Source organism: Dromiciops gliroides, chromosome 6, assembly GCF_019393635.1.
Source record: "Dromiciops gliroides isolate mDroGli1 chromosome 6, mDroGli1.pri, whole genome shotgun sequence".
Classification (NCBI taxonomy): Eukaryota; Metazoa; Chordata; class Mammalia; order Microbiotheria; family Microbiotheriidae; genus Dromiciops; species Dromiciops gliroides.
Window position 1 is genome coordinate 198,392,010 of NC_057866.1, and position 27,203 is coordinate 198,419,212.

The 27,203-nt window shown below is 36.9% G+C and overlaps 1 protein-coding gene across 4 annotated transcripts in view; it reads left to right on the forward strand.

Annotated features, from left to right (window-relative positions):
- Window positions 1–27,203, forward strand: part of WDR17 (WD repeat domain 17) — a 133,865-nt gene that overhangs the window by 59,715 nt on the left and 46,947 nt on the right. For all 4 annotated transcript variants that reach the window (XM_043973473.1, XM_043973474.1, XM_043973475.1 and 1 more), the window contains 5 exons: window positions 4,246–4,430; window positions 12,997–13,165; window positions 16,293–16,384; window positions 19,150–19,232; window positions 20,660–20,746. In XM_043973473.1, the coding sequence (XP_043829408.1) occupies window positions 4,246–4,430; window positions 12,997–13,165; window positions 16,293–16,384; window positions 19,150–19,232; window positions 20,660–20,746 (616 nt within the window). The remainder of the gene's footprint in view (window positions 1–4,245; window positions 4,431–12,996; window positions 13,166–16,292; window positions 16,385–19,149; window positions 19,233–20,659; window positions 20,747–27,203) is intronic.

Below are 27,203 nucleotides of genomic sequence, written 5' to 3' on the forward strand. Positions count from 1 at the left end.
GCCTTGGGACTCTGACATACTGGAGCAATGACTACAAAGCTAGAACATTCAGATCTCAATCCCGGCTCCACCATTTGCCCTCCATGTGAATTTGAGCAAGTTACTTATTCTCTCTTGACTTAATTACCTTGATCTTGTATCCCTAGTGCCTGCCACTTAGTCAGAACTTAATTAATGCCTATTGATCTTCAAAATGAAGGGCTTAAGATAGCAGTTTGATGATCCTTCTAATGGTCTTCAGCTCAACACTAGACAGTTCTAAGGTACTTGACAGAGGATGAAGCAACATTAAAGTAGTAAGGGAGATTTTTTTTTAATAATCTTTTTATATGACTCAGAAGGAGAAAGTGGCTGGAAAAGTAGGTAATGTTATCCTTATAATAGATAGTGAACACAAATAAGGACATTCTGTTTTCCATCTTCCTGTCTTTTCACAGACTGTCCCCCATTCCTGAAATACACTCCCTCCTCACTTCTGCCTTTTATAATCTCTGGTTTCCCTCATAACTCAAATCAGACACTACCTCCTTCTAAAGCCTTTCCTTATCTTTCTTAGCTGGGGTGCAGGCACACACACAAATTACCCTTTATTTTGCATATATGTTTACAGATTTACATACTTATTTTGTAGTATTTACATTACATGTATTATAGGTACATATATACTTATTTTCATATTATAAGTTTATATATTGTTTTTCCCTAGAGAAATGTAAGCTTCTTGAGGGCAGGGACTATTTTGCTTCTGTTTTTGTATGCCTTAATCACTCAGTCAATATGCATTTATTAAGCACCTACTATTCTCCAGGCATCATGCCAAATACTGGGGAGATGAAAAAAGGCATGAGAGTCCCTGCCCTCAAGGAGCTCACAGTCTAATGTACATAAGTCCTTATACCCAGTACATTGTATGGCATGTAGTATGCATGTAGTAAATCCTTGATGATTGATAAATTAATGCTATGATTTTAAAATTCAGTAGAGTTATTTTAGATCATATATTGATGAGAATATTTGCATCCTGAGAAGATTATGTTGGACAGAAAGCAATGACCAAAAGAAAAATAGTAATATGGGATGTGCCTGTAGTGTAGGGGCATTTTATAGAAGTAGAGGCAGGAGAGATGAGATTCTTTGAAGAATAAATGAGCAGAAGAAAGTCAAAGAAAGATTTTAAATGGATGCTTCTATCAAATAGAAGTCAGTCAGCCAGTATCTAATAAGAGCCTACCATGTGCCAGGCACTGTGCTGAGCACCAGAGATACCGAGAAAGGCCAAAGTTAGAACTTCCTCTCCAGGAGCGCACAGTCTAATGGGGGAGACAACATGCAAACAATTATGTACAGACGAGATATAGACAGGATCCATTGGAGAGTCTCAAAAGGAAGGCACTGAGATGAAGGACGACTGGGAAGGGCCTCTGGAAGAAGTCAGGGCTTTAGGGAAGGAAGTCAGGGAAGCCGGGAGGGAGAACTGAGGAGGGAGAGTGTGTCATGTGTGAGGAGCAGCCAGGAGACCAGCCTCGCTGGACCGAAGAGTATCTGGAGGGAAGGAAGGTGGGAGAAGACTGGAAAGCTAGGAGGGGACTAGCTCATGACGGGCTTTTAAAATCCTGGCGGTACGAGGGAGTCACTGGAGTTGACTGAATATGATAGTGATCGAGTCAGATGTACTTTGAGGAAGATCAGTTTGACAGCTGAGTGAGGGGTGGATTAGAATGAGGAGAACTTAAAGCAGGGAGATCAACCAGCAGGCTATGGCAATAGTCCAGATATGAGGTGATGAAGGCCTGCACCAGGCCCTCTGATGTTATTAGAGGAGAAAGGGGGACATTGACAAATTGGAGAGGTCTATTAGGCAGTTAGAGATGTGACTGGAGATGGGAAAGTCATCTGCCTAGAAATGATAGTTAAAATGACAAGAGCTAAGGAGATCACTAACTTTAATAGTATAGAGAGAAAAGAGAAGAGGGCTCAGGCCAGAGGGTGAATAACCCATCTCGTGTGTGTTGGACACCTTGTCTTTTATAGGGTCTGGGTTGAACTAGATGGCCACTGAAGTCACTTACATCTCTTAAATTCTGTAGTACCTACTTCAAAGGGTTGTTATTAGAGTCAAAGGAAGAGAACACACACACACACACATATACATACATATACATATACACACAAATACACACACATATATATGTGTATATATATATATATATAATGAGCTTCGCAAACTACAAAGCATTGTGCTAAGTGCTAAGAGTACAAAGACAAAATGTCCCTAATCCAAGTCTGGCATTCTGGCTACTCAAAACACCACGTTGCCACCTGTGGCAGCCAGAGCCTGAATCTGGATTTCTTTTTCTGTTGTTGTTTTTGTTTTTGTTTTTGCAGGGCAATGGGGGTTAAGTGACTTGCCCAGGGCCACACAGCTAGTAAATGTCAAGTGTCTGAGGCCGAATTTGAACTCAGGTCCTCCTGAATCCAGGGCCACTGCTTTATCCACTGCACCACCTAGCTGCCCCCTGAATCTGGATTTCTTAACTCCTATGAGGTCTAGTACTTTGGCTACAAAGCCTCAAAAGAATAAGTGCAGTTGGGGCCTAAAATAAATCATCTAGCAAATTAAGATCTCCTTATGTCTTGTGATGTGATCGTATGTCCTGTGATTCAGTGTGATAATACAGATGGAGCAATCTATAGACGAGGGCTTCTTAAACTGTTTCCACTTGTGACTCTTTTTCACCAGAGAAATTTTCATGTAACCCCAGGAGCTATATAAAACAAGTATACCTAACCTTTCACTGTAGCCAAATTTTTCATAACCCCCACATTCAGTTATATACAGTTTAAGAAGCTTTGCTATAGAACACCATATTCTCTCCCAGGTGAAAAGACATGGAGGCCTCGAAATAGGTGGATTATTCTATGAAAAACTGTTCTACTCCCCCTATTCACATCCCAGTCACATTCTAATATCAGCCATATTGCAAATATGTATTTGAAGTTTAGGACCCATTTTAAAGCCTTAGATCTGCATTTATTATGTCACCTTTCTTACTGCTTAAAAAATAAAAAGTATTAAATATTTTCAGGATATTATATATGGATATATTTTATATATTATATAAAATACATGATAGAGAGAATTAATTAGGAGAGAAAAATTTTGTTCAGAAGTTTTAATACTTTTTCAGAAAATTAACTTAATCTCAATAGAGATGACAAGATGACAATAAGCTAAGTTTGTAAAGAACAATAGCATTTGGAGACCAGTGAGAGAGCAAGCTGACTCCAATTTTTAAAATGCACTTTTCTTTATATAAACACTCTAAGTAAAGGGGCTAGTTGAAGAAATGACATCCAGGTCATGGATATGATGAAGATGCATTTTAAACAGTTGAGAATGTAATTGTTAGTACATCAGGGACAGCAATTCACTTGAACCACAGGAGCATTTCAGTGATGATTTCATGCCTGAGGGTCAGCAAACTGCAAGGAGTCTGAAATTAGCATTAGAGGTCAAATAGAATGGGGCACTGAAAAATTGATTGGACTAGGAATCAAGAGACTTGAGTTCATTTTCCAGGTCTGCCCAGAGCTAGCATTTGACCTGGTCAATTCATGTCATTTCTTTGTTTTTAAAATCAACAAAAAATCTGTGCTTCATCTGTAAATAAATGAGGGATGAACCAGATGGTCAAGTAGGCCCCTTCCATCTCTCAAATTCTATTATTTTAAAATAGTTGAAGCTCTCTCTATAAGAGGTTTATTCAGAGAAAGGCTTTACATTAAACATTATATCCATATATTTTTAAAAATTTAAATAATTTTTTAAAGTCAGGCTCCTGGAATAGGATGACATACTTTTCCAATGAAATTTTAGTTTTTGTAAGACTATTTTAACTATTGTATATACATGAGTGTGTATATATTAATAGGAGACTAGGGTTATGTATATGTATAATATACACATTTTTTTCATACAAGCATTGTCTCAAACATATTCTTGTATTTGTACAGAACATTTGCTCAGAATATCTTGGCTTCACAAGATTTAGATTATAAAGGAAAATAGATAATCAAGCATCTTTATTCTAAATGATGTATTGAGACTTAGTTCTAGTATATGAAAAATGTGTTTATTAGTTTTGTCACAGTGCCTGGCACAAAGCAGAAGCTTAATAAATGTTTATTGGCTGCTTGACCAATACTTTCATGTAATTTACACCTTTTTTTGTTTAAATTAAACAGTTTCAGCACATTCTCCAACCAAAAATCATTATACATCCTCAACTAGTGAAGCTATTCCTCCCCCAACTCTGACGCAGAATCAAGCCTTTTCTCTTCCTCCGGGCCATGCAGTATGCTGTTTCATGGATGGTGGAGTCGGGCTTTATGACATGGGAGCCAAGAAATGGGATTTTCTTAGGGATTTGGTATGTCAACTCTCCTATTTTAAAGTATATGAATGACCAGCTTTTTATATGATACAATCTCATATAGTAGAGAGAAGGTAAGACTTAGAGTCAGGAAAACCTCAGTTTATGTCCATGACCATGGACCAATTAATTACTTGACTTCTCAGTGCCCTGGGCAACTAAGAGGAGAGTTGCCAATCTGTGTTAGTGGAGGGAATTTCTACAGTGGGAATTCTATTCTACTAATGAAATCAGTTATAGACCAAAACCCCCAGCATCGTAAGAGCAAAGATGATAGTGCTGAATGATTTCCAACCTATATATTACAAATTATATATATATATTTATATAATATATTTATATATATATAAATATATATAATATATATAATATATATATATATAATATATTTATATATATTTATAAAAATCATGGAGAAGCTTCCCTAACCCCCCTCCCCCCAACCCCTGCTTTACTACTCCTTCTCCTGTTGTGCCAAGCAGAAAGGCCTTTGGGCCGGCAGTAAGAGAGGAAATAACATTAAGTGACTATAACAGAGAGGATCTTGTTCAAGCAGGACTCTTAGACCCATAGTGCAGTTCCTGCCTTGGATTGGCCGCCAAATCCATTCACTGTACTCTGTGATAGGCTAGCTGTAGCCCCCAAGATTATCCAAGATAGACAGGATGGAAAACATCTCCTCCCATGGGAACTTCAAACCCTTTCTTTCTTTCTTTCTTTCTTTCTTTCTTTCTTTCTTTCTTTCTTTCTTTCTTTCTTTCTTTCTTTCTTTCTTTCTTTCTTTTTTTGCAGGGCAATGGGGGTTAAGTGACTTGCCCAGGGTCACATAGCTAGTACGTTTCTGAGGCTGGATTTGAACCCGGGTACTCCTGAATCCAGGGCCAGTGCTTTATCCACAGCACCACCTGGCTGCCCCCTTTGCCAAACCTTTTCATAGATGACTTGGGTTCTTAGGCTGTTTCCTGTGCTGAGAGTCCAGGATCAGAGTTCTTCCAGTTTCTACCATTTCATATAGTGAGTCGAGAAGAGAGGGGAGACTCTTTCACATGCTTTGTGGGGAGAACAGCAAACTCATGCAACTGGCACATTTCCTGAAACTCTTAGCTCTAGTTCAATGCTATGGCTAGAGCAGAGTAGTAGACCTACAGCTTCTCAATAGATATTGTTAAACAATGCATGGCTTTCTTGTTATTCTGTATATCTCTGTGCCTCTCAATTCTATGGCGATTGAACAGTTTTGTGAGTAAAGTCAAGCAATGGATCTCTTTGCAGTCAGCTAGCACTGTTGTTATGCCAAGGTCACATGACTAGTCAACAAGGAAGTGGAGGTTTCCCCACAGAATGAGGACTCATGAGTTCATGGGTTATAAAACATAAAACTTCTCTTATTCCTCCAGCCCAAAGCCCCTGTTTCTGTATCTTCTTTTTTTGGGGGGGGCGGGGGGAGCGGGAAAGGCAAATGTAAAGTGAGAGGACATGTTTCCTTTCAAGGTTAGAAGCAGTCCTTTAACTCTGACTTACTACAACTTCCTCTCAATTGACTAAAAAGCTTCAGAAACAGTAAAGAGATAATAGAGATAGAGATAGAAATCGCTATATCATAGACATATATATTAAATTATGTCAGAATATTAGTGTGTTTTGTATATGTACAAAATGTATATTTTGCATATGTATTGGCCATATGTATATTGCACTTGTATTGGTGTAAAAATGATCTAATGTCTCTGTAACAGCAGCAAAGCTCAAAGTAGACCAAATACTATGACTTTCAATGGGGAGGAAGCTAATATAAATGAATCTGTGAATCAAATGACTTGAGTTCTAGCTTTGGATCTGTCACTGACTAGTTTTGCTTAACCATTCTTGGCTAAAGTTTACTTGTGAATCATTTCTATGGTCTCTTGTAAGAATAAAAAATCTATGATTCTAATCACTATACTCTTAGTACCCACTTTTCCCCTTCCTGGTGTTTTGGGTTTTTTGATGAGGCAATGAGGGTTAAATGACTTGCCCAGGGTCACACAGCTAGTTAGTGTCAAGTGTCTGAGGCCAGATTTGAATTCAGGTCCTCCTGAATCTAGGGCCAATGCTTTATCCACTGCTCCACCTAGCTGCCCCCTCCCCTTCCTGTTTTAAAGTCTGTTTTGCTTGCATTGGACTCTTCAAGTCCTCATAAAACATTCAAGTGCCTCTTGTGTATACCTTACCCACAAAGAACCATTTATAATAAGGGAGTTTAAGAGTTGATGAAAAAGGTACCTTTTAAAGGTGTTTATTGCTTTCTACTACCTAAGTGGAACATTTTAGTTGTAAAATAAATACTTCAGAACTATGTTAGTTGTATAGCTAGTTTTTCTTTTTATAAAAATAATTTTTATTTCATTTTATTTCTCCCAGTGTTCCTCCCCTGCCCTCTCCCAGAGAGCTATCCTACATAACAAAGAATTATTTTCAAAGAAAAAGCTAGTAGTAAAGATCATTTATAATTTTTCTTCATTATTTTATTATATTATTCACTATTTTCAAATAGTTCCAATTAATAAACATTACTTATGCATATTCTATGTCCAAAGCAACATGTTAATCACTGGGGATGAAAGAAGAAACCTAAGGAGCTTATGTGTAGTGGGAGGGGGTGATATGTATACAAACAACTACAATAGAAATTAGAAAATTATTGAACACATAGGAGAGGCCAGAAAGAGTGACAAGAGAAATTCAACAAAAGTAGGGATCATTTCTAGCTGTAAGGATTAGTGAAGGTGTCGTGGAGAATTGACCACTGTTTGGGGACTTGAAAAAAGAATGATTTCAATTGGCGGGAACAGGTAGGGAGTCTATTTCAGTCTTATGGAGGAAGTCTGAAAGAGAGAGTACAAGGTTGAGCACAGAACAGAATGTGCCTAGAGGGTACTATAAATAAAGCTGAAGGGAAGGCTGGAGGCAGATAGTAAGAATCTTCAATTATTGGCCAAAAAAAAGTATATTTTAGCTACTAAATGTTTTTGGAACAAGGGAGAGACATTCAGATCTGTTCATTAGGAAGCCTAATGGGGTTTGAAAAGGGGAGTCTAGTGATGGACCAATTAGCAGGGTACTAAAATAGCCCAGTCAAGAGTTAATGAGAGCTATGCCAGAGTCCATTATATAAAGGAAAATGAACATCTAAGGAACACACTAAAGCAACAAGGTGTTCTAAGGATGAGACTAGGCACAAAACATGGACCAGGCCAGTCAAACTACAGCCACCACCTCAGTCCTCACCCCCTATCAGACCATGGTGGACACAGCCCAAAAGTCCTGGGAGTGGCAATGCCCCCTAGACAACTAACTCTGCTTCCAGCCTAGCCCCAATCTAGGGGTGCCCCCTTGGGGGCGAGTGAATAGTGGTGCTCTCTAGATCACTGCCACTTCCTCCACTTGGACCCTACAGCCATAGCTCAGCAGAGTAACCTTTGTGGTGACTCAGTCTAGCTATGAGCTCTTCGGGTGCTGCAAGCCTTGCCCCTTCAGTATCCACTGCTCCTAAAGACCCGAAGAACAAAGTTCTTACCACCAAAGCCCTTCACCTAGTCAAATGATACAACATCAGAAAGGGGAGAGGTTTCATCAAGGAACATGACCTTAAAGAAGATGCCTTACTGTCTGCTTTGACACTGTACCCAAAAAACATCAACCTTTCCATCTCACTTAAAAATGATACCTATTCTACACATTGTTTCCCCCTTTAGAGGGTGATTTCCATCAGAGCTGGAACTGTCTGCTTTTCTATTTGTATCCCTAGCATTTAGCACAATAGGAAGCATTGAAATGCACTTTTTTAATAGAGTATATAATTTGCCAAAAAGAAATGAAAGCATTGCTTGTGTTGAAGGATTATAAATAAATGTATATTCTAATGCAGTTATCTCTTCATATCGCAACTTGACTCATCACAGTTTTGATATATTGCAGGTTGACAAAAGAAATTAAATGGGAATTTGTGCGCAGTTCTATGCAAGTCACAGATGACAAGTGAAAGCCAGCAGACAGAAAAAGTTTAGAAACTCAGAAATTCATAATATATATACATATATATATATATATGTATAGTGGTATATAATATCAACATATTTTATCTTTTAATGCCATAACAATTCAGACTTCTCTGGTACAAAGGGAGAGCCAAAAATTTCACATGGATTTTCCAGATCCTGGGGATGCCATACCCCTTGCCCCAACGATGTGGAACTTTTCAATGGGTGGATTTGGGGGGTACAGATCATCCCAGTAAGGAAATTCCCTCTACCAGTATAGAATAGCAACTCTTCTGCAACATAGAGTCTTAGACAGTTGCATGGGACACTGAGACACAGGGTCACATATCCAGTATTTTGTCAGAGATAAGACTTAAACCTAGGTTTTTTCTGATTCCTGATCCCAATTCTCTACCTCTACTTCTTCCTATTTCTCTTTACTGGCTATATATAACATTAAATTTTGTCATGTACCTGTTCCTATCCTTCTTTTTTTGTTTGTTTGTTTTTTGTTGAGGCAATTGGGGTTAAGTGACTTAGCCGGGGCCACACAGCTAATTAAGTGTCTGAGGCCGGAATTGAACTCAGGTCCTCCTGAATCCAGGGCTGGTGCTCTATTCACTGCACCACCTAGCTGCCCCAGTTCCTATCCTTCTTGATGTTAGTTTACAACCCTGTCCTCCCCAAACTAGAGTTCTCAAGATGGCTAAGATCACTTGCCCATTCTTTTAAAAAAAATTTAAATTAAATTAAATTTTTAAAATGATAAAGTGTTTTATTATTTTTCCAGTTACATGTAAAGATAATTTTCAAAATTTGTTTTAATAAGATTTTTAGTTCCAAATTTTTCTCCCACCCTCACTTCCCCCCCCCTCCCCAAGACAAAAAGCAATGTGATATAGGTCATATATGTATAATCACACTAAACATATTTCTGCATTAGTCATGTTGTGAAAGAAGAATCAGAACAAAAGGGAAAAACTTCAAAAAAGAAAAAAAATACAAAGAAGTAGAAACAATATAATTCAATCTGCATTCAGAATCTACAGTTCTTTTTTCTGCAAGTGAAGAACATTTTCCATCATGAGTCCTTGGGAATTGTCTTGGATCATTGTATTGCTTAGAAAAGTCAAGTCTATCCCAGTTGATCATCACATAATGTTGCTGTTACTGTATACAATGTTCTCCTGGTTCTCCTCACTTCATTCAACATCAGTCCACTTGTCTTTCCAGGTTTTTCTGAAATCTGCCTGCTCATCATTTCTTACAACACAATAATATTCCATTATATACATATACTACAACTTGTTCAGCCATTCTCCAATTGATGGGCATTCCCTCGATTTCTAATTCTTTGCCACTACAAAGAACTGCTCTAAATATTTTTGTACATGTGGGTCTATTTCCCTTTTAAAAAAAAAATGATCTCTTTGGGATACAGACCTAGTTGTGGCATTACTGTGTCAAAGGGTATTCACAGTTTTATAGTCCTTTGGGCATTAGTGTTTCAATTATTCCACAGCTTCTCCAACATTTATTATTTTCCTTTTTTGTCATATTAGCCAATCTGATAGGTGTCAGGTGGTACCTCAGAGTTGTTTTAATTTACGTTTCTCCAATAGTGATTTAGATTTTTCATATGGCAATAGATAGCTTTGACTTCTTCATCTGAAAACTGCCTGTTTGTATCCTTTGACCATTTCTCAATTGGGCCATGACTAGCATTCTTATAAATTTGATTTAGTACCCTATATATTTTAGAAATGAGGTCTCTATCAGAAACACTGGCTGTAAAAAATTGTTTTCCAGCTTTCTGCTTTCTAATTGTGGCTGCATTGCTTCTATTTTTACAACAACTTTTTAATTTAATCTAATCAAAATCATTCATTTTGCATTTTGTAATATTCTCTATCTCTTGTTTGGTCATAAATGTTTTTCCTCTTCATAGATCTGAGAGGTAAACTATCCTTTCCTCTCCTAATTTACCTATGGTATCATCCTTTATATCTAAGTCATGTACCCATTTTGACCTTATTTTGGTATACAGTCTAAGATGTTGGTCTATGCCTAGTTTCTGCCATACTATCTTCCAGTTTCCCCAGCAGTTTTTGTCAAATAGTGAGTTTTTATCCCAGAAGCTGGAGTCTTTGGGTTTATCAAACAGTAGATTACTATAGGCATTTACTACTCTGTCTCCTGTGTTTAACCTATTCCATTGATCCACCACTCTATTTCTTAGCCAATACCAAATAGTCTTGATGACTGCCACTTTATAGTATAGCTTCAGATTTGGTACAGCTAACCCACCATCCTGTGCACTTTTTGTCATTGGTTCTCTTGATATTCTTGACCTTATGTTCTTCCAGATGAATTCTGTTCTTATTTTTTCTAGCTCTAAAAAATAATTCTTAGGTAATCTGATTGTTATAGCACTGAACAAGTAAATTAAAGCAAGTTAATGGCAGAGGCAGGAATAGAATCCAGTCCAGTGTTCTTGCTACTATGCTAGACTTTCAGAGAAAACAACAACAACAACAACAACCCACCCAAACAAACATGAGATTCTGAAATCAGATTTATGGATCTACTTCAGTTTTCAAATGAAATTTAGTTTTATTGACTTTTGTACTTTAAATAAATTAAATTTAAATCAGTTTATTTTAAGGGTTTGAATTTTATATTGGGACAAATCATTAGTAGTGCTTCTCAATAGAGCAAACCTTTATTTGCCCTTTTCTCACTCCCTTCTTTCAATTCTACCACCTTTTCCTCTTTGAGGTCTTCCTTCTCATTAAAAACAGCAAAACAGCAATTTTCATAGAATGTAACTCCAGAGACATATTCTTCTTCTTCTTTTTTTGGGGGGTGGGGGTGGGGCAATGAGGGTTAAGTGACTTGCCCGGGGTCACACAGCTAGTAAGTGTCAAGTGTCTGAGGTTAGATTTGAACTCAGGTCCTCCTGAATCTAGGGCTGGTGTTTTATCCACTGCATCACCTAGCTGCCCCCCTCCCCCAAGATATATTCTTCTGTAGAAGCCAGATAAATATTAATAGGTTTACAAATGAATACCAACCAGGAATATGAGAAATCTTGGCTCAAAAGGAGGGCATAGCATTTGCTGTTAGGTCATTCTATTCTTATCTTCCTCCTTCCCTCTATAAAGAATTTCCCAGTAACAGAGGCTCACAGCACCTTCACACCTTGAAGAAAATCCCTGGAAGTTTGAATTGAGAAAAAGGTAATCTCAGTGACTCTTCCTGGTTATTATCTAGATTTCATCCTGGAAAGAGTTGAGTATCTTCTTCATTTTTTTTTTTTGCTCTAATCTTGTTTAGTTTTGGAGCACCCCTAAAGATTTGTGTGGTATATCTCTCTTAAAGGATGGCAGCAGGGACAAAGAACAAATATAATACAAAAATCAGATTATACTTAAATATTTCCTTGATGAAATATTGGAACTTCATATTGATAGGGACCTTATCTACTTCTTATATGAAATTATTGAAGCACTGCTACTATTACATTATCCTATGTTTGTGCAATGTCCATATATATTATACCATTACTTGCCTTATTAAAATTAAGAATACAGAAGAATCCAATAAAAATGAGTTGTAGTAGTACCGATACTCTCTAGCAGATTTCAACCTTGATATGTATCCTTTTGATAGGAATAATAATAATAATAATAATAACAACAACAACAATAATACCTAGCTTTTATTTAGTGAGTTAAGCCTCTAAGGTATTTTATCTCATTTGATCCTCACAACAACTCTGGGAGGTAGGTGCTATTGTTATTCCATTTTACAGATAAGCAAGCTGCAGCTGAGAGAGGTCAAATCTCTTGGCCTGGATGACACAGCCTTAAGCAGGACTGGAACTCCTGATTTCAGGAGAAGCATTAGCTTCTTAGCTGTTTAGGAGTAAGAACTAAATGAGTGCAGATTTGGTGGTTGCTATTTGACTTACAAAGTAAAAATAGAATTAGAGTAGCAAAAATAGCATGAAAAATATATACTTTTTTATCTCTAGCAATAAGATGGTAGATAAATGATCATATCCTCATTATTGAACCATCTCAAGCTCTTTTAGCATCTATATTTTGTGTAGAAAATATATTTCTTCTTTAAGGCATTTTGTTTCACTTAGGTCTTTGCTCTTTAATGTATTGAAAGTTTGAGTTTATAGGAACTCAGTAGTAAATGTCTCCACCAGTTGGAAAAATAGTATTATTACAAGTATTTGTCATTGGAAATTTAACCAATATTTCTATGGTTTTGAGGAACTTCTGTTCAATGAAATCTAGAACTGTGCAATATGTGAAATTATGCATTAGTTCAGTGGCAAGCCAGTAATTCTTCCAGTATCATTTTTTTGTTGTTGTTTATATATTTATCATAATTTTTCTAGAAGACTCTGGTAAGGATCTTAGCTTGTTCATCTACTCAAAGTTGGTTTGTAAATTATGTAAGAGGATAACATTTTTTATGATTGTGCTTGCCTTACATATTGCATGTTTTATTGTTTGTTTTCCTTATAGGGGCACGTGGAAACTATCTTTGACTGCAAGTTTAAACCTGATAACCCTAATCTTTTAGCAACAGCTTCATTTGATGGAACTATAAAAGTCTGGGATGTAAATACACTGACAGCAGTCTATACATCTCCTGGGAATGAAGGGGTTATTTATTCTGTTTCTTGGGCTCCAGGTAAGGATTATTTTATTGGAATTTTAATAAACTGTATAGATTTTGTTCCAACCCTTTTGCTATTTGAATTATTTTCTTTCTGTTAAAGTCTCTTGGGCTTGTCAGGAACTATTCTCAAAAACATTCTGTTACCCTAATACTCACATAGTTATTTTAATAGCATGCAAATAGAAGACTCATTTCTGAGTCTCTGACAAATAGCAGGGCCAAAAAGAAGGGTTACTGATGATCAGGAGGAGCTCATGTGTGGCTCTCATATGTGACTTTATGGGGTTCCTCAGTTTTACAGATGTGTACATGAAAAGATGTGAAAAATCAGTTATGTAAATAAACTAATTCAAAATATAGTAAGGAGAAATATAGTAAGAAATATTATGATGAATGTTTCAGTAAAGTGTTTTTAGAAAAAATACATATATCAATTAAAACATTTGGATTTTCATGTATTCAGTTTTGCCATAAATTTGTATTACATAGAAAGATAATATGTAGTAGTGGAGGAGCACTGGACTTGGATTCAGGAAGACCTGAGCTCAAATCCTATTTCACACACTTACTAGCTGTGTGATGCTCAGCAAGTTACTTAACATCTCTGTGCTTCAGTTTCCTTATATTTAAAATGAGGGAGTTGTGCTTGATCTCCTTGAAATCCTGTTTAGTTCTAAATCTATGTTCCTTTGATTTTTTATTCTTAAATTTATTCTTTTATTTAAATATTCTTAAAGTTATTCTTATTACATCTTATTAAATTTTATTATTTTATACTTAAGGAAAGGAGAAATGTTAATCTATCTAAGTAATTATATTTATTATTGTTTTATCAATATCTGGGCTCACTTTCTTTGGTAGTAGAGGGTGAGACTCATAAAGTAATCAATAAGCAGTTGTACTCAGCCCTGGGGATGCAAAGAATAGCAAACATAGTCCTTGCCTTCCAAGATGGCTATGGATCAGGAGTCAGATGCCCAGATAATTTCCCCTTTCCATTTTAAATTGGGAATATCATTGGGAGCAAGAGGGGAAAAGGAAGATTGAGTAAATATGGTGGCCTCTCCTTAATATCATAATCTTTTTCTTGTTTGTACATCATTCTCAAAAAGGATAATGACATTGGTTGGTGATGTCATGACTTGCAGTGAATTTGATTTAATTGAGGGAGGGCTGTGTAAAGTCACCAGCCTCATTCTCTCCTCAATAGTTATCTGGGTCCAGTGGCAAGATATAGATCAGAGGGCAGCTAGGTGGCACAGTGGATAAAGCACCAGCCCTGGATTCAGGAGGACCTGAGTTCAAATGTGACCTCAGACACTTGACACTTACTAGCTGTGTGACCCTGGGCAAGTCACTTAACCCTCATTGCCCCACCAAAAAAAAAAAAAGATATAGATCAGGACAAATGGAGATAGCCCCAATGTAGTGAGAGACCTTGGCCTATTTGAGCTAAGGTCTTTCAGGGGTCTCATTTTGCCTGAGGCAACACCCATTCAATGATTAAAGCTAGTTAAGAAATACCATGATCTACAAAAGAAGAGAATACAGCATTCAATACTACTACTACTACTACTAATAATAATAATAATTTAAGGTTTCAAAGCACCCTGCTGACAATAACGCTGTAAGTAGGTAGTGGGAGGATTTTTGTCCTTATTTTCCAGGTGAGAAAATTCAAACTCACAGAGAGGTTAATGCCTCTAAGAAGGATGATAAGCTCTTCTGACCTCTAAAATTCCTTTGTTTCATGTGGAGGAATCCAAAAGAAACCTATCCTCATTTTGATCCCCATAGTTCAGAGACAAAAACTCCTTCCTCCTATTCCTCTTCCATCCAAAACACCTTGAATCACCTACCAGTTAAAAATGGGAACATAGTAGTCATAGGGCAGAATGAATTTCCACTGATCCTTAAATTCAAAGGAGAGAATACTGTGAGGGTTTCTTAGAAAAAAGTTCATGCTTATGACCACTCTGTTATTCTGTACTAAACTTAGAATACTACAAAGATTAGGAAAGGTCTGCAGAAGGTGGCTTTGAGTTAAACCTTAAAGGAAGCTAGGGAGACTAGGAGGAAGAGGTGAGGAAGAAAAATAATCTAGAAGTAATTTACAAAACTATGAGATCCAATAAATGAATGAATCAATAAACATTAAGTGTTTACTATATTCTAGGCATCATGGGGAAAACAAAGGCAAAAGTAAAATAGTTCTTGTCCTCAAAGGGAGATAATCTGTAGGTATTCAATATTTTTCCAATAGACAAATGGTCAGAGGATATAAATAATTTGAAAACTTTATCAACAAACATTTGAAAAATTGTTCAAAATCCTTAACTCAAGTGAATTAAAACCACTTATTATTATTATTATTAAAACCACTCTAAAATATCATGTCAAACAATTCAATTAGCAAATGAATTAGCTGTCAAAAGAGAGAAACACCCATTCACTGCTGGTGGAGTATGAATTAATTCAACCATTCTGAAAGATGATTTGGTATTTGCCAGCAAAGTTGCAAAATTGTTCATACCCTTTGACCCAGAGATCCCATTATTGGATATATACTCCAAGAAGACTGACATCAATAAAAGACCCAAATATTAAAAGCAGCATTATTAATGATGAAAATAGGAAATTCAAATATATGCTCAATGGATGGCTGAATAAATTGTGACATTTGCACATAATACAATATTACTTCACTGTAAGGTATAATTCAGAGAAATATAGGCATATTTGAATGAAATGATACAGAGAGCAGAAAGCAGAAGCAACAACATACATAATGACTATAACAATTCAGGTCAATTACAGTGAACAGTATTGGTACCATATTAACAAAATTAAAGGACACATTAATCTTTTATGTTAACAATCAGTAAACTACAAAAGTAGAAAGTGATTACATGATCACAATTATATTTCTGGCTAGTTTTATTTTAACTATTGAGGAAATATACTTTGTTAAAACAAAATATACTTTAATTTTGTTTGAACACAAAATGCTTCAATAAAAAATTCTTAGATCTTAGTTCTGCTTCAGTGACTAAAGAAAATGCTAGTGTTAGAAGCAGAGAAAGGCACCGTGTTTATATGACTCTGAGAGAAACATCTATATGTGATATTATTTCCTAAGGTGATTTAAATTGTATTGCTGGAGCAACTTCCCGAAATGGCGGTTTTATTTGGGATGTTGAAAGAGGCAAAATGATAACCCGATTCAATGAGGTAAGATTTATTTGTTGTAGCTTAAATTTTTTTTTAAACGTTGGTGAGTAAAAAAAAAAAAAAAAGAAAATGTGTCTTTACTCACCTTGCATATGCTGTATATTTGGGTAGATAATGACTGGAGAAGACAAATTTCCTCTAAACTATCTAAGCATTATAGAAAATTAGATAGTATTATTAATTTGCAGAAATTAATTCTGAAAATTTCAGCTTTCTCTTAAGATTTAGATTAATCTCCTAAAGTTTCATGTGGAATTTAGCATCTCCTCACAAAATCAGCCATATAAAACAAGGTATAGGTGGAAGAAGCCTTTATTTGGGAGTCCAGAGACAGTTGTGGGGCTGTCATTAACTCACTGGGTGACCATGACAAGTCATTCAAGATCCCCATCCTTTAGTTTCCTAATTTGCAAAAGGGGAGAGTTGCATACGATTAGTTGTGTAATCCTAGGCAAGTTATTTGTTCTGTCTGGATCACACTTTCCTTTTTTTAAAGTAAAGAAGGAGTTGGAATAGATGATTCCTTCTAATGACCCTTCCAGGCTGATAGTCTATGATTCTATGATTGAGTAATCTCTAATGTGCCTTCCAGTTCTAAAACATGATTATTTTATCATAGAGAAGGGGAAAGGGTACATACATTTATTAAGTACCAGGCACTTTAATTAATTATGTCTCAGGCACGGTATTAAACACTTTACAAATATTATCTCATTTGACCTTCACAGCAAACATGTAAGGTGAACACTAAGTCGTGAATATTTTCCTTTCTATTGGTAAACACAGATTCTATGTTAGCTTTTGTTTAGAGTTAAATGGCCATCCCACAGTCCATTTCAATATTTTAAAAAATATTTTGAAGTGATATTTATGGGGGAATGGTAACGCATATATAAACATCCCTTGAAAAGCTGGGAATAGAGGAGTGAATGTGATGAAAGACTAGTTCTTATTGTCCTACATTTGTACTATGATATAATATTAATAATTTTATTTCTATGAAAAGAACATTAAAGATGACTTATTGTTTGTGGTTTATTCAGTAATTTGTATTGGTGGAGGGAGGGGCTTAAGCCAGTTTTGCACAGCACAAAGTGGAGAATTAAGACCAGCCTGTGAATTGGAATTGTATTTATCCAACACTTAGGTAACTCAGGCTGAAGCATCCACTGGTGTTTAACTGTGCAAATTTAATCTCAGTATATTATCATTGAAGTGTTTTAATTGTAAAGTTTTTATATAAAATCAAATATAGAAATGAAGGTTGAAAAATATTTTTGAAATAAATAGCTGCTAGAGGTAATCCCAGGTAGCCAGGAGGCTGAGGCTGAGAGATCTCATGAGCTCAGGAGTTCTGAGCTACACTGGGCAATGCCAATCAGGTGTCTCCACTCTTTTGAATCAGTATGATTAGCTGTTGGAAGCCAATAAGACTGACTTAAAGGAAAGGCAAATCAGCCCAGGTTGGAAACAGAGCAAGTTTAAACTCTCATGCTTTTTAGAGTAGGATCAGGTTTGTAAGAAAGCCTTCAACTTCCTCCTTAAGTGAAATAAAGAGACCTAGTCATAAAAAGAAGGAAGGCAGGAGGGAAGGAGAAAGAAAATAAGGAAAGAAGAAAAGGAAAGAGGAAGGGAAGAAGGAAGGAAGAAAGGAAGAGTTATGATAGATTGTGCTTAACAAACTTGTTAAGCTTGTTGAATTGAACTGTTTCAAAAATATAAACACCTTCTCAACTTTTCCACATGGGCCTTAATACTCATTAGGGACAAGGACTAGAATTTTGACTTCCTCAGTGTTGAGGACTTCCAGATGAGGGAATTCCCACCGCCACTTCAGCTCAACACCTCCTCTGCAGTTTATACTCTTAGAGAGTCTCTTGTGGGCTGAGCACTTGTAGCACTTGGGCAACTAGTATGTGTCAGAAGTAAGTCTTGAGTCCTGGTCTTGCCAGCTCTGTGGCCGGCTCTTTATCCACTCTGCCACGATGTTGCCTCTGATGCTCATTGCAATTTTCTTCTGTAGGTTTGGCATGTGGTTTGTATTATTTGTTTGGTTGGATCATATGATTCCAGTGGTGTTCAGAACTCCTTGCAAGGAAACTCCCTCTGTCAAAGCATATCAGCAATTACTCTGCAACTAATATTTTTAGAGAGTTGTCTGGAAGACTAAGAGGTGAAGTATCTTGCGCACAGTCACACATCTAGTATGTAATAATTGAGACTGAAGTCCACATCTTCTTGATTCTGAGAGTGATTCTCTAAGCAATATACCATGTTGCCTCTCTAAGCAAACCAACTGATCTAAACAAGATAAAGCATTCTATTGTTCACTGTCCCTTAGAAGGATTATCTTCAGTTTTCCATGATTGCTAAGAATGCCTTGACTTTACAGTTCAGCCACATTTGCATACGAACTAGCTGCTTCCCAGTTCCACCCTTCTGACTCTCTGTATTTGTCCAAACTGCCCGATCACTCCCCTTATACATGTCCTTGCCATCTCTGCCTATTGAAACCTGTCTCTTCCTTTAAGGCCCAGCTCAGGGATTACCTTGTCTATGATACCTCTTCCATTCCCTTCAGCTGAAAGTGACCTCTTCCTCTTCAAATATTTTTTCAGTATTTTTCAATTCTAGAAATAGTTAGAAGGAATGGAGTGAATGATTAATGTAGAGTTCTTAGTAGGAAAGTGTGCCCCCTGAGAAATAAATGAGAGAAAAAAGGGGTGAATTATTTTTTATTGATAGGTATTTTGCATTTTTTGAAGCATGGAAAGAATGGAATATTCTGCATTGCCTGGAGTCATAAAGATTCCAAAAGAATAGCCACATGCAGTGCTGATGGATTCTGGTGAGTACTGGTTTTTTTTTGTTTTTGTTTTTGCTTTTGCTTTTTAATATTTATTTATTTATTTATTCATTTGTTTGTTAAGTGACTTGCCCGGGGTAACACAGCTAGTAAGTGTCAAGTGTCTGAGGCTGGATTTGAACTCAGGTACTCCTGAATCCAGGGCCCGTGCTTTATACACTGTGCCACCTAGCTGCCCACAGTACTGTGTTTTAAAATGCTTCTCTTTGTGTTGTAGAGATTTAATCACCCTAATAGCATAATCTTAGAATTGGTAGTAAGAACAACAGACTGAGTGTATTCTAGTCATTTAATCTTCTTGGGCCTCAGTAGTTTCTTCACATGTAAAATGAGAGGGTTGGATTAAATTATATTACAGTGTTATACTTCTTGTATCAGGGAACAAAATATTCATTAAGCCCTTACTTGGGCAGTGATAGGAACCATCACTAAAATGTAATATTAGTATGTAGTAATGTATGAATCTATGTGTACATATGTACACATATGCATATATATGTATTTGGTGATGTAAGATTATGAGTTTATACATATGTAAAATGAATGATTTGTAAATAATGGTAGATATGGATTGGTAATGGAACATTAGTAGATCCCTATTGAAAAATGAAAGTAAAAACCAAATATAAAATTGACCTCAGATGAACCTTAGGATTCTTTAGGAAGTTTTTATGACACTTCTGAGAGATATTATCTTCATTTTACAGAAGAAATAATAATAACACCAGAGTTAACCAAGTGCTTTACAGTTTATAAAACCATTCTCATTTACTTAGTCATCCTTACCCTATGGTTGTGTTTCATAAGGTCAGCAATCCTTTTTATGAAGGAGCAGACAATGCATGTAAGTGTGGATGCTGCTGCTGCTTAATGGTAGCTTAATGCTTCCCCACCACTATCGGTATTTGGGCCATTACATACTTTATGAACCCTGTCTGGTCTGTTCTATCAAAAGGAAGTTTCCAGCTGAAAACTAAACAAAACAAAAACTATAAGGGGACCTTCATTGGTGAAGGAAGTTTTCTCACTGGGAGTCCCTTATTTCAATGAATTCATGGGTCTGGCCCTAAATAAATAAATGCCAATATAATACTATATTATTTTTTCAAACTTACTTAATTTAAATGATATCCATACACAACGAGAAATGTTACAGACAGGAAGTGAATTTGCTGAAACAAAATGTACTAACTTTAACTTGTGACAATTATCATCATACAATATAAATAAGCACCTTATTATTATTATTTATTATTTTAGAGCACCATTAAATGTTCCTGGGGCTTTAAAGACAAAGTTTCTGCCCTGAGGAGCTTACAATTTAATTATATCAATCTGATTTTGACCCCTGGATTAATATATTCTGAATGTTGCTTTTTTCCCTGTTACAATATTGTAATTAATTTCAGTATTATTCGAACAATTGATGGTAAAGTTCTCCACAAATACAAACATCCTGCTGCAGTTTTTGGTTGTGATTGGAGTCAAAACAACAAGTAAGTACAATTTTTTTTTTTATGAAATGAACAGTGACTTTTGAGATATTTTATGAGCCCTAATCATCAAACTCAGTGGCTGTAACAGTTTAAAAAAACAACTCTGTGAAGGCAATAGTCATCATTCTTTATATCAGATACTGCCCTTAGAAACAAGTGAGTGAGATCCTTGAAAACAAGCCATGTATAATGACATGTAGCATTCTATAAGAAAGCTCCCTGAAGAAATCTATGATGGGCAAGGAAGTGGACGAATCACATTGACTGGTAACAGGATAACAAACAGCTGAGTGTTTGCACTGATACCTAGGCAGCGTTCAAAAACCTGGTGCAAGGCCTCCCGCATGTTGAACAGGCCCTCTGTGGAACATGCAGAGGAAAACGTGGACGAGGAGGAGCACATAGGGTGGGAAGGTGGTGTGGGTTTGTGATCTGCCCTGGGGAAAGGAAGACCCATGATGCTCAGATCACAGTCATTAAAGGCTTAATGTCCACTTCCCCAGCCCAGGAGATCAGATCTCTAGCTCTTTGCCATACATTAGCTATGAGCTCTTAACAACCCAGAGCCTCAATGGCCTCCTCACCTGCAGCATGGGAATAAGAAGTCCTGCCCTGTCAACAGGACAGTCCCTCTATAATAATAATAATAATAATAATAATAATAATAATAATAATACATGTTAGAGAATTTTATAATTTTCAAAGAACTTGCAAATAGGTTGCTTTATTTGATCTTCACAGTAATATACAAAGTAAATCATAGTAAAGCTGGGACTACACTGATTTCTACTGAACCCAGCTCCAGAGTTTTCCCCCCTAGACCACTGTAAAACATTGCGTGTAAAAGTGCTTTGAAAATGATGATGTTTTCATATGATAAAAAACCAGCAAGGTGTTATCTTTTTTTTTTAAATCATGCTTTTCTTGTTGATTAAAAACCAAACAAACAAAGCAACTCTTAGGTCCACTGCAAGTCAGTGTAGGGTTCACTTCAGTGATCAACAAAATGAAGGAAAGCCCTTTTATTTCTGACCCTCCCAACATTATTTTGTCCCTACCTACACCTCTGCGCACTGTGCAAGCTGTTATTCCTTCTACATTTATGAACCAAAAGCTAACACAAACAGGGATTGTAGCATTGCTGCTGCATTGTCAGGTAGTCTGAAGGCTCCTAAAATGGAAGAACAAGGTGGACATTCTTTTATTCCTGCCGAAAGTGTATCCTTGTTTGAGAACTCAGAAAGAACTAACCAAAAATGACCCATTCAGAGTGGGTGAATCCAAGGCCAATTGTGAGCAGATGTTAGTTACTTAAAGGGAAACTACAGAAGATATGGAATTGTGCTAAAGACACACTTCAGATACAGTCCTTGAGCTCAGTACTTACAAATTATTCATACTATTGTACAAAAAAATTAATAACTGTAACTAACCTGGAAAAATTATAATATAATTGGATTTATGAAAAATTATGATTATATGAAAAATGATAAATTTAGAAAAATTATAATTGGGCCATAAGTCCCTTCGTGGTCACCATTAAAATGTGAAAGTATTTTTGGTGACTAGCCTAATTTGGGGGGACTGATGCTATGGATGACTAAACTGGGGACTGTTGACTATTTGGCTATCTGACTGCGTTTAATTTAATATGGGCCGTTTATAAAGTTCTACCACACTGCTCCCAAACTGATAGACTAAAGATTAAGAAGCCTCTTAACCAAATAATCAAAGCAGAGTTTATTTATGAGATACTATTTAAAATTAAGAATACAGGGAAATAAAATGTACAACCTGACTGCTTTCCTGTGGGCTCTTTCGCACCTGCTGCTCTTCGAACTTCTTGAATACAATAAGGGCCTTGGCCGCCTCCGGCCTCAGGGCCCCTTACACTTTCCCTGGTTTGTATTAAGGACTGTAACCTTGTCAGCCCTGTCTCCTTTTCCAAACCGAACTCTCCTCCGTCCTTGTCCGTGCTCCCCTCTAGTCTTTCTAGTCCATCCTCCTCTAGTCAGCCCCTCTCCTTAATCTTGTCTCTCTATCTAGTCCGTCCTCGCTCCTTCTTTTTCTATTCCGTCTTCCTCTCCTGTCTAACTCCCAGGTCTATATATACCTTTTCTTCACTCCACTCAAATCTCGGGGCTTCATTCGCCCCCACAGACCAAGCTAATCCGCCAGCCAGAACTGCAGTTGGGGGGGGGGTGCTTTCGAGCCTCATGCCTCAGCACAGGCCATCCGGGATCTTTCAGATAGCTCCGCTCAGGTCAGAGGGAGCTGGGGGCTTTTTTTCCCCCCAGCTGTCTGACCTGGCGTCTTGTATAGCCCACGGGGGCTTTTTCCGCTCAGCTGAAGCTGAGGAGGAAGGGGAGAGACCCTGAGGGCCTAAGGCTTTCTAATCTCAGCCTAAAGGTAGGGTCCCCAAATCAAAATAAATTTCCACACTATGTTTAGCATTCTTCTTCAGATTTTCATACGCAGTATCATGTGCTTCTTCATAGGACTCATCATAGATAGAAACATTGCAAATAAGTTAAAACTCTTATAATTCACTTTTCTATGGAATGAATTCTGGGTCAAATCATGTGTTTCTTGTGCTTTACATATAGTAGGCACTTAATAAATGCTGGCTAAATTAAATGTCCACAGTGATTCTATAGTATACCTTTTTAAAGTATAATATGGAATTATTAAATAATGTATATGATAGCCATATTCCTGAGTATCAAAAGAAAGTCAGGGTTAAACTACTCTGTTATTAATAACTTATTGCTTTATATCTGGATAAATTAAATGAGATGACCGAGTAGTTAACTAAGTGGTTAAACTTCTTAGATCAGATTTGCCAAACCAGGCAGCAGCAGAGCTGAAAGGATCACATCTGTGGCTTTAAGTCTATCACACAATAGTGAGTCCTCTCCATTTTCTCCCTAATCATTACATGCTAATAAGCTAAATCTATCAAAAGAGCCTGGGGAAAACCTTAGAGCCCCAGTGTAATGCTGATGGTAGAGGCAGAGGAAAAGAAAGCCCCTGCCTCTGAGAAAAGCTCCTTGCCTTCCCCAGGCTTTTTACAGCTGACCCAATTCTCAAGATTTCTCTTCTCAAAACACATGGTTTTTTCATAGGGTTAAGGGATCTTGCTCAGCATGGCAGAGGTGTCCATGGATATAATGTTCCCTCTGACATATGTTATATACAATTTTACGGTTTTGGGAACTGCAAGATACTTGTATTCCCTGAGAAAACTTCTTTGCTGTGGCTAAACAGCTGAGCAGAATGTGGAGGGGGAGGGAGGGAGAGAGAGAAAGAGAGAGAAAGAGAGGAAGGGAGAGAGAAGGAGAAGGAGAGGGAGAGGGAGAAAGAAAGAGAGAGAGAGAGAGAGAAAGAGAGAGAGAGGGAGGAAGGGAGAGAGAAGGAGAAGGAGAGGGAGAGGGAGCAAGAAAGAGAGAAAGAGAGAGGGCCTTTGGAGTTCAGAAAACTGTAGGACCTGGGAGCAGGTGAATAACTTGCTAAGGCTTGCCTCCTCCCCTCTGAGTTCCTGAATGGCTTCCCATCTCATTTAAGTCCCACACCTTTGTTCATTTATGTCTGGAATGTCCGCCCCTCATTCCCCTGGAGGCAGATAAATGGTCCAATGGATAGAGTGTTGGACTAGAGTAAAGAAGACAAGTTAAATTTAGCCTTAGACATTCACTAGCTCTTCAACCCTGAGCAAGTAACTTAAATCTGTCTGCTTCAGTTTCCTGATCTGCAAAATGGGGATAATGATAGTACCTACCTCTCCCTGCATATATATACTCATTTACACACATATGTATATGTGTGTATTTATTTATCTATTTTAAAATTTCATTTCCATCTGTTAAAAACCGTGACAGTCCCTCAAGGTTTAGTCCTAATTCCCCATTCTTCACAAAGCCTTTTCTGATCCTACTTTTTTACATCTCACCAGCATGCTATAGTAAGTGGCATTTTGTTGTAATGAGAGACAGAATGTTATAGTAGAATTGGTCTATACAGCCGAGTGGACCTTAGTCTGAATCCTGCCTCCCACACTTACAGCTGTGTGACTATGGAAAAATCACTGAGCTCTCTGAGCCTCAATATTCTCTCACAGCTAAAGAACTTTCCTAAAAAGGTTGTGAGTAAAATGAGATAATGTATAAAAAATTCTTTGTAAACCTTAAAGAACCATAGAAAATGTCAGCTTTGTTAACGTGTTTCATTTCAGAATATAATGATTTGTGTATGTCATATCACTCTACAACAGCAGGAGTTTGAGAGAGAGAGAGAAGGCTCTGCTTTATTTGATCTTTGGATGCCCTTCAGTGTCCACACGCTAGCTATACGTGTTTGTTTGGATAGGGTTGAGTTAAATTAAATTTAAAAGATGGAACAGTGAAACTGCCTAAAGGGTTTCCATTTTATAAAGTAGGATAGCAATTACCTTTATGAGGCTTAGTAAAAAAAATTTAAGGACACAGAAGGAGCAGTGAACTTGCTCCAGTCAAATCAGGCTGGGAAACTTTGCAGGAAGCTGGTATATATATATCAGAACAACTGGGTCCATACCTATCATAAGATAAACTTAGGTGAAAAAGGAATCGCTGTAATCTTTGAAGGTCTTTCTAAATTATGCTGAATTTAGGGAAGGATTTAGGATTACTAGTGCCTACTTGACTTACTAGTAAATTGATATATGATAATACACATTATCTTATAAATGGCCAAATAAATCAAATATTTGATACATAGTTTTGTTTGAACTGATACCACCATTCTCCTCTTTTATTTTGTTCTCCTTAAATCTTCAAATCATTCTAAATCAATCTAAATCATAATGCAGGAAAACCATAGCAAGAAATAAGTATTTCTGTAGTACCACCCATGTGCTAGGTAGTATGCTAAGTTCTTCTTCCAAATATTATCTCATTTTATCTTCCATGAGAGGTAGATTTTATTACTATTTTACAGTCTAGGAAACTGAGGGAAACAGAGGTTAATTGACTTGCTCAGGTCACACAGTTGATGACTGTCCGAGGCTAGAATTGAACTCGGGTCTTTTGGACTTTAGGCCCAGTGGTCAATCTACTATACCTCTCTGTAGCATATCCTACAAATCAGCCCATAATAAAATATAAATTTAAATCATGTATTTAGTTCTAAAAGCCTTTTTCAATAACAAATGATACTTGGAACTGATTGTACAATGCCATTAATATTCATTATATATTTGCATTCAATAACCAACATTTATTAAGCACCTCCTGTGTAAAAGCTATTGTTCTTGTTACTGGGAGGGAGTAAGAAGATGAAAAAAAAAATTCAGCTCAGTCCTCATGACACTTGGACCCAGTAGGGGATAGAAAACATTTACAGAAATGACTATAATACCAAATAAACATAATGTACAAGAGAAATGCCCATAAGTTACTCTGAGAATTACAGTGAATAAGGCAAAGTCCTTGACTGGAAATGTTGAAGACATAATGGAGCAGAGTCTCTTTAACTATGTCTAAAAGGACTACTATAACTCTAAAACATTTAGTTTAGGGTGGGGAAGAAAAAGAAAAAGGCATCTCAACGTTAGGAAAGGTGTTCTCAAAGACAAAGAGGCCTGAAAAGGCTACTTGTGCTCATGGAATGGGTAATGGTCTAGTTTTCATGGAGCACAGGCTGTGTAAAGGAGATACTATGAGATAAAGCTATGAGGCTTAGGTCAGATGGGGCAGGGCTTACAGGCTAATGAATTTGGACTTTTATTTTATACATAATGGGAGCTATTGAAAAATTCTGAAGAATGAAATGGCATGATCATAAGATCTTAAAACTGAATTGTTACAGGGTACGTGAATAAAGACTTAAAGAAGGTACAAGCACCATTGAGAAATCATCAAAAGTTTGACCCAAAGCTTTGACATCTCGAAACAGTCATTGTAGTAGTACTTTTTTTTTTCTTTTTTGCTCAGGTAATGGGAGTTAAGTGACTTGCCCAGGGCCAGACAGCTAGTGTCAAGTGTCTGAGGCTGGATTTGAACTCAGGTACTCCTGAATCCAGGGCCGGTGCTTTATCCACTGTGCCACCTAGCTGCCCCCATTGTAGTACTTTTATATACATTCTCTGCTTTTTTTGTTTTGTTTTAATTTTAAAAAATTTTTTTCATTCCCTGCCTTTCTATGATTTCTTATGGTTCTCTTTTTTGTCATACACATGTAAATATAGATAACACACACATCCAAGCATACAGATGTATGCATTCATACATATGACTGTATGTATGTATACATATAGTCATAATTCATTCAGTAAGTCAGTCAACAGGAACTTTACCAGTGCCTAATATATGCTAGGAACCATGTTAATGCCTAGGACATTTCATTACACAAAGAAGGTATTGATTTGTTGACTTAATACAAAAGGAATGTTTATATGCTAGTTTCCATATTAGAAAATGAC